Source organism: Meleagris gallopavo, chromosome 12 (genome assembly GCF_000146605.3).
Source record: "Meleagris gallopavo isolate NT-WF06-2002-E0010 breed Aviagen turkey brand Nicholas breeding stock chromosome 12, Turkey_5.1, whole genome shotgun sequence".
In the NCBI taxonomy this organism is placed as follows: domain Eukaryota; kingdom Metazoa; phylum Chordata; class Aves; order Galliformes; family Phasianidae; genus Meleagris; species Meleagris gallopavo.
This window is the reverse complement of record NC_015022.2, coordinates 12,556,255-12,569,683: the sequence shown is the minus strand read 5'-3', so window position 1 is coordinate 12,569,683 and position 13,429 is coordinate 12,556,255. Positions and strand designations below refer to the sequence as shown.

Genomic DNA, 13,429 nt, shown 5'->3' with positions numbered 1-13,429 from the left:
CTCCTGCTCACGCCTTGGACACAGCGAGGCAGAGCCCGGCTTCGAATGGCACTTTCAGGCAAAGGGGGAAGGTGACTGGTGGGTGGTGGAGAGAGGGTGAAGGGAGGTGAAGGTGAGGGTGGAAAGTCTCCTTTGAAGCACCTACATGTATGTTGTGATTTCTGAGACCTGAGATTCATTTTGGTTTCTGAGCCATACCAAGACCCATTCTCCTCAGTAAAAAAACCTTCTCTCCTTCCTCAGCATCTTAGCCTCTTTCTCCTCACCCTCCTTCCCCCATCCCCCAGCCCATCCCCTGGTGCTCGCGGGGGCTCCAGCCGGCTCGGGCACTCACACGTGTCTGGCTTGTGGCAGTTGTGACCTTGTCGGAAGTACTGGGGGTTCTCGATGACGGGGATGCGGGTCATGCCGATCACCACCGCGTCTGGGCCAGCATCCAGGGACGAAGGCGTCGTGATGCCGTGGTTGATGTGGTGGAGCGGGCTGGCAGAATCCTCCTCTCCGCTGATCACCGCCACGGGACCTGCGAATACCAGGCGCATCCATCAGACGTGACATGGGAATGGTGACACAAAAGCCCCGTTGACCATGAATTGCTGTGAGTCGACCATCCTACTGTCCCACCCCATGGCCATGTAGGGAACACATTTCACGTTTTCTCTCTTGGTGCCATAGTACCAGACTGACAATTCCACAGGGGTTAAGGTAACTACAGGTGGCAACAGAGCAGAGGTGAACCCTGCACAAAGTCATCCCTGCGCTGGTCACGTGGCAGAGCAGTCACTCTGGTGCCTGTACACTCTGTTGTTATGAGCTTGGCAAAATACCAAGCTTACACAAGAGAAACATTACTCCCAAAATGATCTGTTCTGCTCCAAACCCACACTCGTATATTTGTTGCCCAGCACATCACCAACCTTGTCTCCACTCTTCCAGTCCCACCCTGCCCTGCACACAGAGTCCTTTGATCAGGATGATACCTACAGGGATCCATGATGTACTGCAGCAGATTCTGCTCACTTCATGCCCTGCACGCACACAGGATACAGAGAAGCCAGAGCCAGAACCCGGCATCACCCACCAGCTGCTCTCCCAGGTTGGTCCACCTGCCTCACAGCACCCCCACAGAGGCTCTACACAAACATCTCCATCACAAGGTAAAACCTTTTAATCCCCGCTGCAGCCTTCGGTGCTGCACAAACATAAGATGCTGAGGAGCTGGGTGATAAGGAGACCACAATGCAACCTGCCTTACACTTTCACAAGGGGTTAAAAACACACTCAGCTAAAGATGTTCCTTATCTCCTGCCTGGAAGCTGCCAGGGACCTCCAGCAGGTCAAGCAATGATGAACAGAGGTGCTGCATTAAGGCTTCAAATCCATTCAGAGAGGCCTGCCTTTTACCTACATCACACTGGAAATACCTCTTTCCCATCAGCAATCTACTTCTAATTACACAATTACTTTATTATGTACCACTAGCAGCAAAGAGGGGAGTCTTCAGGCCATTTTTTTTGCTCTTTGGAGTCTCTGGGAGGACAGGGTGAATACAGGCTGCACACAATAACTCTGCCTGCATTAACCTCATCTAAAGGCTGCTCATTTTTGAGGCATCAAGTATTGTTTGTTCTTCCAAGTGGGATATAATAAAGCTATTGTGTAATAAGCAGAGTCCTGGCAGCCATGGCAGGTGTCTTAGTCACAAAGAAAAGATCGCTCTCTTTATTGTGAATTCTTTCTGGTAGGTTCTTGTTTTTATTTAATTTAGTCCTAGGACCCACATGGCTTACAGCTTCTGAGAAGCAAAGGCAAAACTCAACTCGTGCCACAAGATGCCTCTGTTGGGATTACACACGCCATATTTCTCCAAACACAAAAAGAAAACAGATAATTTGTGCTTTGAAGGACTTCTGTTCACTCGTGTTGGCAACTGTTTGCATGCAAACCCAAAGGACTGGGTTTTGTGTGGTGCATGTCTTCTCTGCTGGCTGGGCTGTGGTGGGAAGGGGCCACCTCTGCACTTCAAGGAACACTTCATAAAAAACAGTCATAAAAATATCATCTGAGTACCGATTTGTGTAAATGATTTGAGTAGAGGCCATAAAGACCCACTAAGAACCACAGATGACATCAGTGTCCTTCTGGCACACGCACATTAGAAGGATGTGGCTCTGTTTGAAGGAGTAGGGCATGACCAAGGTAGCTGGGTACTTGTGAAACTGAGCACCACCAGCAACTACTGCCTGCTGTTCAGATGGCAATTTCTATGTCAACAAGCAGGTTCCCAGTCTGATCTTTACATTTTCCAGGTTTCTTTTTTTTTGTTTGTTTGTTTTCTGCAGCTGAGCTTCTATCATGTCTAGTTGCACAGCTCAAACCTGTCCAAGATCTCTAGGGCAAAGGCAACCACGTCCCAGTCGATCCATATTTGCACTCCTAGTCCCCAGCAGATACTGGGTACTGTGATTTGACTCCGTCTTTCCAGCTATAATCAAAGGTGGAAGGCATTTGCAAGATTTACAACAAACAAAAGTCAAACTCTGATGCTCCATGACCATCTCTGCCTCTTCCTCTTTCTGCAAACATGGGAAAATACAAGCAATTGCAGTCAGGACTCCACAAGGCTAACAGTCCACATTACAGAGGTCTTGGGGGAAAAAAATCATCAGAGTCCTGAGGAGCAAACCACGTTGGTTGCAGTGTCTTAGCTTTCAAGATTTCATTAAGTACTTCTCTCCACAGTTAGGAAGGAGCTGACATGCACCACTCAGCAAATTCTTCCCCAATATCCTCAACAGGGTATAACTGGATTAAAGACACAACTTAGACCTGAGGGCAGCTGCAAGCTTCCCCCATTTTTTAATGATGTTGGCAGTGGGAAGAGCATGGGAGTAAAAAATCTGGGCAGCATTAACTCATACAACGCAGTCATAGCTCTTCATATGTTACATTTCCAACACTTCTTGGCACTCACAGATGAGACCCAGCTCCCCCCCGAGCACACAACTGCCCTCCTTCCCCTCCACATCTCAGGCAAGCACCAGGCTTGCTTCACGAGCCTGAGGCAGACTTCAAAAACATCACTGATATAAGCAGCCACTGATCACTTATATAGGTTTGACTACTGCTCTGACACTCAAATATATACCATTATCTGTAACTTCTATCTGTAACCATAAGGCAGCTACTTGCACTTCAACGTGTTTTTTAATCTCTCTTGGAAATATCATATATTTTTGGCTTCTAAGTAGGTAAAGAGGTTGAGTTTTTGATGTATAATGCTGATGAATGGCTTTATTTGGAAGAATTCTCACTGGTTTCAGCAGAGGATTTTCCAAGTAAGGTTAAAGGGAAAAAAAAATGGAGTAGGAAAAGAGTACAGTTTTTAAGATTTAGGTTTATCTTCCACTTGGCAGAAGAATGGGCGGAGGACACAGGAATCAAGCCAGTTTTGTACTGTAAAAATGTAGAATAATAGTCAAAGGTAGTCTGGGGCAAGTCCTTTTGTACAGACCTGAGATCTAAATGCATTACATGAAATATTTCTGCAGCTGCTCTGAAACTTAACATCTGAAGAGCAGTGCAACAGATTTTTGTGTGGATAAATCAGTCTGCGCTACAAACATACCGCAGATATTCAGAATCTATTTGCTAGCATTTTAAACAGCTTCTGTACATTCCGAGCATCAAACGTGTCACGTCTCTTATTTCCTACTCACCGCTCTTCCCTGTGGCTAAACTGGAGTTTGGCGTGGTGGTTTTGTTCCTATCTGTCTGGAAGCACTATGAAATAAGTTATTTATTGTTTCAGTCTATGCCTATGAATCTTCTGGTTCATTTACGGTGTTACACGGACAACTTGTTACTTAAGAAAAATAAAGCACGTAATAATAATAAATAGCGTAAGGAGCCCTTGTTTGCATGATCATATCATAATGGTAAATTATTTATCAGGGCTAAGAGCTATACTTTCTGATAAAATACAGGCTCGGGAATATAGCAGATTTTATAAATAACCACAGATTAGAGAAGATAAGATAATGGTCACTTCATACAGATCTGTAACGTAATGAATGCTTCAAGGCAGACAGGTGAAGAACAACAAAAACTCCAGCTTGCTATCACAGTAACCCCTCCAAAGTAGCAAAAATGATGGAAGGTGTAGAAAACATGACCTCCAGGGGAAAACTGAAAGAATTATGCTTTGTGTTGAGAGAAGAAGGCTGCAGGGACACGTGATAACAGCCTTCAAATATGTAAAAGGTTGCAGCAAAGAGAAGTATAATAGCTGTTCTCCATGTCCACTGGGGATAAAACAAGAAATAATAGGTTTAAATTGCACTGAAGGAGATTCGGGTTTGAATGCTTCCCCTACTGCCTAGCAGCATGCATGGCTGAGCACTGGGACAGATAACCCTGGGCTGCTGCAGGGGCTCTGCCAGCCCACGAAGGGAAGGATGGAGCAGCACAGGACCAGAACCACGTTCCCTCCATGTGGTTCCACAAAGGACAAACCCATCGTACACCAGGCCATGCACTCGGCACAGGACCAGAGTTTGCTTAAATAGAAGTGAGCAGGGAAGAGCTCAGGGCTGCAAAGCAATCCCCTTCCCTCCAGCCATGCATCCAGGAGCTATCGGTCAGAACGTCGTTTCTGATCAAAAATGATCACTGTGAGAGATAATTGTGCCGTCTGCATTTGCCCGTGTAATATAAAGGAGCCATATAATTAACTTGCTTAATTAGGAACTGTATATGACCCATAACTAAGGAAAAAAAAAAAAAAAAAAGCTCTCCTAGTAAAGTGGGTCACCATGCGTTGTATAGCAGCATTGAAGCAGACCTCATTAAACTCCAATATATATTATATATAAAATCCCCTCCTCCTCTGACTTCAAGCCTCTGTTTGCCCTTCCATGTTTCCCTGATCTTTATCTTAAATGCTATTCTGTGCTGTAGCACCGCCTGGCCAGCACATAATCCAAAACAGGATTCAGACCTATACATCCACACGCACACGTTTATTTATGACACGGACACAAGACCCAAACTTCAGCTCCTCAGAAGCAAATAAACAAAATGTTTAAAAAATTCCAACCTTTTGCTGGAGCTGAAATCAAACAGTCCCCCAGGGCTGCTCTCTGCACCAGCAAGGAAGAGAACTGAAACTCATAAAACAATAAGTGAAAGCACAACAAATACAATTAAAACTCTGGCCATGCTCAGAGCGAGATCACATTTACTGTCTCATAAAAAGAGCCTTGTCCTGTCAAGGCAAACAAAAGGAAATCAATTTCTTAATTTTTATTGGCAGATACAGGCATGGGGCCAAGGCAGCACTTGCAGGGACCTGCTTGGAGCCAGGCTGCCGTGGGCTCCAGCCTCCCCTGCCCTCCTGTGAGGGGAAAAAGCCACTTCTTCTCATCCCTTGGGATGTCCATTCCAATTGTTGGGTTGTCCATCATGGGATTATTTTTCCTCTGAGTGACAGCAGTCTCTAACTTAGAAAAGGCTCAGCATCCCCTTGCCCATACCAGCTACCAGCATGGAGCATCATACCCAGCCCCACTGGTGGTGGAGATCCCAAGCCTTTCCCCATCTTCCCATGCCTATTTCATTTTTAACCCACCCCCCCTCCTTCCTGGGTTTATTTATGGACCTTAGACACAAATCCTATAACACTCACACACAGGAATGGAAACATTAAGATCAAATCGTACAAAATGTAAAGTCAGTGCACACGACGGCACAAATGCATAAATTCAGCAGATCAGGCAACAGAAAATGCTTACAGTAAAAATGATGAGACAATCTGATAATTAAAAAGCAAGGTATCCGACAAGCCAGGGCCATGTGTGCCAGCAAAGCCAACCAGCACTGGCAGGAAGGCAATGCAGGAATGTTTGATCTAGGTTAAAGCTCCCAGCCCAGGTGTACTGAGCACTTCTCCTCAGAGCTCATCTAACCTGGCAAGAAACTGCAGTTAGGACTCATGGGCCACCAGGAGAGTATTCTGCATTTACAGCAGAAAGATATGCTGAATCTTCATTCTTATGTCTTATGTAACACCTTCTTCCAAGTACCTGGGGAAAGACACTGTCCTGTTGCTTCGTTGGCCCACAAGGAAACACTTTTACTGCTGAGATGGGGTGACACTAATTAGTAGAATCACAGAACCATTTGAGTTGGAAGGGACCCTTAAAGGCCATCTGATCCAACTGCCCTGCACTGAACAGGGACACCTACAGCTGATCAGGTGCTCAGAGCCCCGTCCAGCCTGACCTGCAGTGTCTGCAGGGATGGGGAACCCACCACCTCTCTCAGCAACCCGTGCCAGTGCCTCACCATCTTTACCGTAAAAAACTTTTTCCTTATAACCAATCTAAATCTAAAATTGGTTACACAAACAGTATCCAGTCACCTTCTACCATTACCCCATCTGATTTCCTTCATTTACAGCTCAGAAAATGATGCCTGGAGTCCCCTGCATGTTCCCCATGAGATACAAGGACCCAGCCATGGTCTTGCACATCAACAGCTGCAAAGAAACCCCTGTGAACTGGCATCTCAGCATGACAGAAGGAGCAGCACGCATTGGCTTGTGGAGGATTCTGGATGTACCCTGATGATGGCTGAGTTGCTGTTGGGTAGCAGACCTGCAGTGAGACGTCACAAGGAGCCCACCTACAGCCTTACCCTGGATTCTCAGCTTATCACGTTTGTATTTCCCCCTCAGCCTTTCCTCCTGACTTTGTCTCTTGGTGTTTTCCTACCAAGCCTCCCAACTTCCACTTCAGGGGCACCTTGAGCTCCAGCATGGGCTTTATGAGGAGCAAGCCAGGCAGCTGCTGGGTAGAGGCCACAGCAGCGCCCGTTAATCTCTTGGTTCACTCATCCCTATCACAGACACGCCGTAAAAATGATATAAGCATTTCATTCAAACACCACTGCAAAGGGAGTGGGGAAGAGCACAGGGCCGATTGATTTCCAGTATGTCTGCTCTTTACCTCCAGGTATAAATACAACAGCAAAATCAATCGGAATAACATCATATCAGCTCTCTAATCTCTTCTGTTTGCAAGATGCACTTTATATACTGCAGCGTTTCCTACAGCTTGTCTACAGGAGGGCTGAGCCCTTTCCCACCCCAAAACCTTGCCTCTCTGGCTTGAAGGGAGATGTTCACTCTCTGGCATCCTTTACTGTTTGCTTGGGTTTGACGGGCATCTAGGAGTGCTCAGATGCACTCAGATGCGGGGACACTGATATGGGGGCACAGGTGAGGAAACAGCAGCATATGTTATCCCTGTACTCTTAGCACCCCATGGCTGTGTTTATAGCCCCATAGCGTTCCTCCTTCTCATGGGCACCCAGCAGCGAAGAGACCCCACAAAAGCACCCAGAGCTGCCTGCTCAGCAGCTCAGCACACACATTTTCTTCTCGCATTTCCAATTTATAATCAGCCCAAGGCTTTTATCCTTCCTCCTGGCCCCCAGCCACTGCAGGGAGAGACTGTGACAAACTGATAAACATATTCCCCAAGCCCTTGCTTGGGTGAATGTGCAAATGCAGCATGAGGCTGGAGAAAGGGCTCCCCGCAAGGCATCAAGGGGTCAGCTTCTGTAAACTGCAGTTCAGCAGAGCTTCAGGACTTAGCACTGAGGTGATGCTCCCTCCCCCTCTCATCTCAAACCAGACACTGGCTGAAAACTGCAAGACGGAGCAGGAAGCAGAGGTGGTTTGAGCTGCTCCTCAGTCCTATTCTGCAATTGGACCAGTCAAAGAACATGCACGAGGTGTTAAGGCTGTGGCAACTGCGTCACCTTCAACATTGTGGCCAACATTCGGTGTAAGTTTTTGGGAAGCACTACCTAACTGCTCTACATGGATCCAGCTCCTTCCTAAGCACAAGGGGCCATCGGCAATGCCCTGAGGATGGGCTCACCACCAGCTACACCACACCTGTTGACCACTGACCAAGTGGTCTATGTGTGCTGGGAAACACTAAAATAACAAGAGCTATTAAAGGCCTCAGAGGCAACAGATGAAACTGTTCCTACCCAAAGGATTTTTCGGACCATTGCCAAGACCAGCTCTAGTTAATAAACACCATGTAAGGAGAGAAGGCCCTATCAGAAGCATGTGGGCATGCTCCTCATCAACCTCCTTGCCTGGGTCCCTCTTCCACTGCTCCCCTTCCTGGTGCCAGATCAGTCTTGGACTGTCTTGATCTACTTGGAAAGCTTAACCGCCATGAAAGCAAACCACTTGTCCCCTGGCTCCGATCGCTTACTGAGATTAGTGCCAATGGAAGTGTCGCTCTCAATTTCATAATGTTATTGGATGGACACAAAACTGGGCCAAGTCCCATATTCCTGACTGGCCATCAAAGTGGCGGGGATTATGGGTAAGGAGACAGGCAGCCCTGACAGGAAAGGCAAAGGCTCAGGATCAATTACCCTGACAAGGCTATCTCAGAGCTACATCGCTTTGTGCTGACACCAGGGCCTTATCCCTGGAGCCCTGCAGAGGCTGATTTTCTCCAGCAGTAACCAGAGACCCTGCAAACCCAGGGAGCTGCACATCCCCTCTCCAAATATCCAATTTATGAGATTCCTGAGACATCGAGGGATTGTGCTGTCATTACAGGACATTAATTTTCAGGCCTCCCTTATTTTGGTTTAATATTCTGTCAAGATAAAAAATCACACATTAAAAAATAAATAAACGCCCTGCTCTGCATTGCTCAGAGGTTGCAAATAGACGGAGTGCTCAAAATGTAAAATACCTGGCACAATACACACTTTGTTTTTGCTTTGTGCTATTGTTTCTCTTTTCCTGTTGGACCATGAAACTGGTCAGCACTGCCATCTGGTTCTCATGCAGCAATTAAAAGTGCTCTTAATTTTTTCAGAAGGAAAAAAAAAAAGGTTTTGGTTGTTGGCTTTTGGTCAACTTCTGACCTTTTTGTTTTTAAATGAAATTATTATGAAAACATCTAGTGCTTAATCCAGCAGTTGGCAACCATGCCTGAGGCAGGGAGGCTGGGACCGGATGATCTTTGAGGTCCCTTCCAATCCAAGCCATTGTACAATTCCGTGATCAAGCAGTTGAGGCTGCACATGGCAATGGAATGGGTTCACTTCCCATGGACACAGTGATGCCTACTCCCTGCCAGCAAGAGAGCGACTGCATCTCCTCAAAGCACAGTTTTGTAGACCCAAACTTAAAGTCAGGCCCATGATATTTACTTTCAGGCCAACACACAGGAATCCTTATATAGCCAATAATAAAACAATAATAAAAGCCAACCCCTGCGACCATGCTTTACCTTCGTTCACGTGTGAGAACAATGAGCATTTAAAAACTCTTCTCCTTTCAGAAAGCTCATCAATTCTTTTTCCTTTCTTCCCCAGCCCTCCTCATGTAGATCCCCAGCAGTGATATCAGTCTCTCAGATTTATTCTATCCTAAGACAAATAGTGCGTTCCTTATAGAAGCAAAACATGTTTAACTTGTAAAGCAGTTTATATCCTGAATTTGTTCCTGTAATATTATGAGACTCTTCTGGAATATAAAATCCATGTCAGAAATATCCACAAACAAATGCACAAATCCTTTTCCCTTCTGCTGAGCATTGGGAATGGACATGGGGTTGCAGTTTGGGCAGCCCTGGTGCTCCCCAGATCCAGCAGCAACACCAGTGGCGCCAAGTTTCTTTGTAAGCCCAGGGAACAGCATTTGCGGATGAGAAAAATCACATTAAAAATAAATAAATAAATAAATAAATAAATAAATAAATAAATAAATAAATAAATAAAGAGGTTTTGCAGGTTTTCCAGAGCTTACTATAGACTTATGTTGTATGGGTCAAGCCCTGGCTTGCCTAAAACCAATCTCAACATCCACAAACTGGTGCTTTCCTTCCAGGTGCTACCCCAAAATTTATATTCCTTGGTCACAAAGGTGATGGCTTGCTTGAAAGTCACAGAGGAGGCCCCTAGAGACAGGCTCTGAAACTACAGCTATCCAGGAGCTGGCAGCACATTTGCAGAGTATCATCAGCTCAAGGTCTCTGCCTGCCTTTCTGGGACCACCATTGGGTTTGAGACAGCTCCTATAGGCAGGAAGTGCAAACCATGGAGTCATAGAATCATTAAGGTTGGAAAACAGCACTAAGATCATCTAGTCCAACCAAACAGGTAGGGGATGAAAGGCTTGGAGACGGGAGAGGGGCACAGGGCAGCTCACCATCTCAACAACTTGCCACATTATTTATACACCAGCCCAAACAATCCCTTTAGTAAATTAGAGAACTATTCACTGAAATGGCTTCCTCCATCCCCACGCTGCCAGTTAATCTGTAATTCAGATAGATCAGTCAGAAGGCAAGAGTCCAGCATATAAAATGATTAATTCCTCCAAGGCCTGAGGAAATTTCCCTTTATAAAAAGTATTGCAAGCTCACCTTCTCAATGCTAAGCTACAGTCACGGACGTGGCTACCATCAGAGGTCAGAAAGGAGCACTGCTAGCATCTAAATACCAGCATCTAAATACTAGCAAATGCAGCACCTGTCAGAGCATCGCTAGGCGCTCTGCCCCAGACACTGCACCTCCCAGCACCTTCCTGCTCTGCCAATTCTCCAGTGCCCAACCAGAAACACTCTGCCTCTTACCACCCTCTTGTCTTTTCAAGACAAGAGGTTTTTTTGACATAGTAAGAATGTAAAACATCAACTCGAACAAGCAGCCTGCTCTGCAGAAATGAAACATTCACTGATTCCAGTAGGTGGCCAAGGAGATCGGGTGCACCTCCCAGATCCCATGCTGGAGTCACCCCAGTTCCACCTCTGTCCTCTACAGCATCAAACCATGGCACTGGCATGAGAGATGCTGCTATATACCAGCCTAGATATTTTGCAGGTACCAGCAGCATCCACCAAAGAAAGGGAGCTTTAAAGGGAGAAGAGCCCTGAAGCTGTCATGAGAATATAGCTCCTTGTGCCAGCAGTGGTCATGGCCTGGGGCACAGCGAGAGAAACACTTGGAAGAGGCCTCTGGCTAGAAGATACCAAGGAAGAAGCCATGCAGATGGAGCAGCTTCAGAAAAGGAACGAAGGTGGGAGTTAACCAGATGGACATGCTGCCGCGGGCAGTGAGAGAACAGGGACAAGTCATACATTGCTCCACGTGAGACCGGAGGCACCCGGACATGCTGCCAGCCCCAGAGGCTGCAGAATTTAAACAAACAGCCAGAAGAGAGGCATGAGGAAGGGGAAGACGCTACTGAAAAGGACTCAGGAAAGGATGCAAGAGATTGGGCATCGAAACAGTTGCCCAGCGTGTGGCTGGCATCAGCAATAGCTTGACAATACGGAGGGATATTAAAGCAGGCTTTTCAGATTGTGGTTTTAACTCTGCTGATTTTTACAATCTCAGTTGCCAGTGTTTAAAGTGTAAGAGGAGAGCCATCACCAGCCAAATCATCAACATAATTCACATCCTACCCCAGCTCCTTCCCCAGCATCCTGCAGGCGGGTGGGAGGGAAACTGCCTCGTGTTAGCCTGCAATCCATGAGGGCAGAGCATGGCATTTACCTACATGTCTAAGTGCTATCCTCCTCCTGCCCCACACCTCGTGTCCCAAAACACATCCCTTGTTTGAAGGGTTTGTAGCTCTGGATGAGAGAAATGACAAAGCATCTACACTGGGAAGTCAGACCTGGAGATGAGTGAAGCTCATGCAGCTCCTCCATCTGCACCACTGAGGGTGTAGGAAGGAGCAAGTTGGATAAACAGCATCCTCGCCCACCACGTGGTGAGCAGGGGAAAAAATAAAGAAAAAAAGAAAAAAGAACATGAAAAAAGAAAAAAGAGTTTGAACAGTGCTGGCAGCTTTCTAGCAGGGATCAGCTCATGTTCTATCGACATCAGCTCATTGTCCAGAGTAGCTTTGGGTGCCCCATCCCTGGAGGTGCCCAAGGCCAGGTTGGATGGAGCCCCGGGCAGCCTGAGCTGGTGGAGACAACCAGCCCAAGGCAGGGGGTTGGAGCTCAATGACCATTAAGGTCTCCTCCAAACCAAGCCATTCTATGATGTCTGTTGAGCTCCAGGCGAGGCACAGCTAGCACACAGCCCATCTCAGCCTGCCAGAGCATCCCAGAGCAGACCCTGCCAAACACACATTCAGCCACCCAGAGACCACCATTGGGTTGGCAGCAGTCTGCAGAGCATGGATGGAGAGTGCAAGCAGTGCAAGCATGCAGCTGGAGGGCAGCATGAGGCATGGACAGCAGGGAAGGGAGGTGGTGGAAGCACCTGGACCTCAATCAAGTGGCTTTCTAGAAGCAACGATCAAGTCTGTGCAAAATTAGTGGAACACAGCCACTTTTCATCCTACCTCTCTCAAAGAAATTGTCGCTACTGCTATGCAGACAAAATTATGTCTCCGAAACCTTTTAGCTACAGCTCTTTAGGGCTGAGTGGGTTGATAGAAATCTATTCGCAGGGCTGACAGCACGTGGCTGGATAGGGACGCTGCCACTGACTCAGTGGCTGAGGATATCACAGTAAGACTGGCATAGGGGGAAACCACAAGCAATGCCCAAGCAGCATTTTCTGGGAGACCCCTTGACAGCACGCCTACAACTTCCTTTTAAAGAAAAACAAAATAATTATGAACGGGAACACTCTGTTTTCCTTTAATTTCATGCTCCCCACGTGGATGGATGGTTGAAAAAGCATGCAGGCAGCAGCAAGGCATTGCAGAGCAGCATAAGGCTGTCTCGTCCACAACACCCACACCCTCCAGGTAGCCTTAAACAATGCCAAGACCTGCACACCGGGCAAATGAGAGTACAGGAACACAGCTTGGCCATCGCTCCCCCAGACACCTTGCCAAATCCGCGGCTGGAGTAAAGGGATGCAGGAAGCTCTTACTGTGGGGCCCTGGAACTGCATCACAGAACCCTCCCCAAGCTTGGCACAGCCGGCCGGGGGCTGCTGTGTCATATCTGCCATCTGTTTGCTTGCTTTGCCATCCTCTGCTCTTCCTGCCTTTGCTCAGAGACTCCTACCTGCTTTCTGAGAGCTTTGCTGGGTCTCAGTAAACAAACCGCAGGCAGGGATGGGATGGGGAGGGTGAAGGCAGGGGAGGGAGAAAGAGGGGAGAGAATCAAAATTTAATTAAAGACACTTTTGCTCCAGGGCCTCAGAAAATTACAAACTCATAAATCTCTTAGTAAATGCCCTGAGCGGTTGCTATGCCAGGCCGCCTACCGGTCCCACCAGGAGGGCCATAAAGTGCGAGCACGCATCTCACCGGCTCCCTCCGTTTCTGCCCTGCAACATCAGGCAACCTTGAGCAGCCTGTCAAGCCCATAACAAGTGTTTTTGCAACCAGAAGCCATCAATCTGCAGCCCTGTT

General features: G+C 47.2%; 1 protein-coding gene across 5 annotated transcripts in view; it reads right to left on the bottom strand.

The window, feature by feature from the left end:
- The window catches only part of NTRK3 (neurotrophic receptor tyrosine kinase 3), a 178,200-nt gene that overhangs the window by 81,539 nt on the left and 83,232 nt on the right, over positions 1-13,429 (bottom strand). For all 5 annotated transcript variants that reach the window (XM_010717488.2, XM_010717489.2, XM_019619510.2 and 2 more), the window contains exon 12: positions 335-523. In XM_010717488.2, the coding sequence (XP_010715790.1) occupies positions 335-523 (189 nt within the window). The remainder of the gene's footprint in view (positions 1-334; positions 524-13,429) is intronic.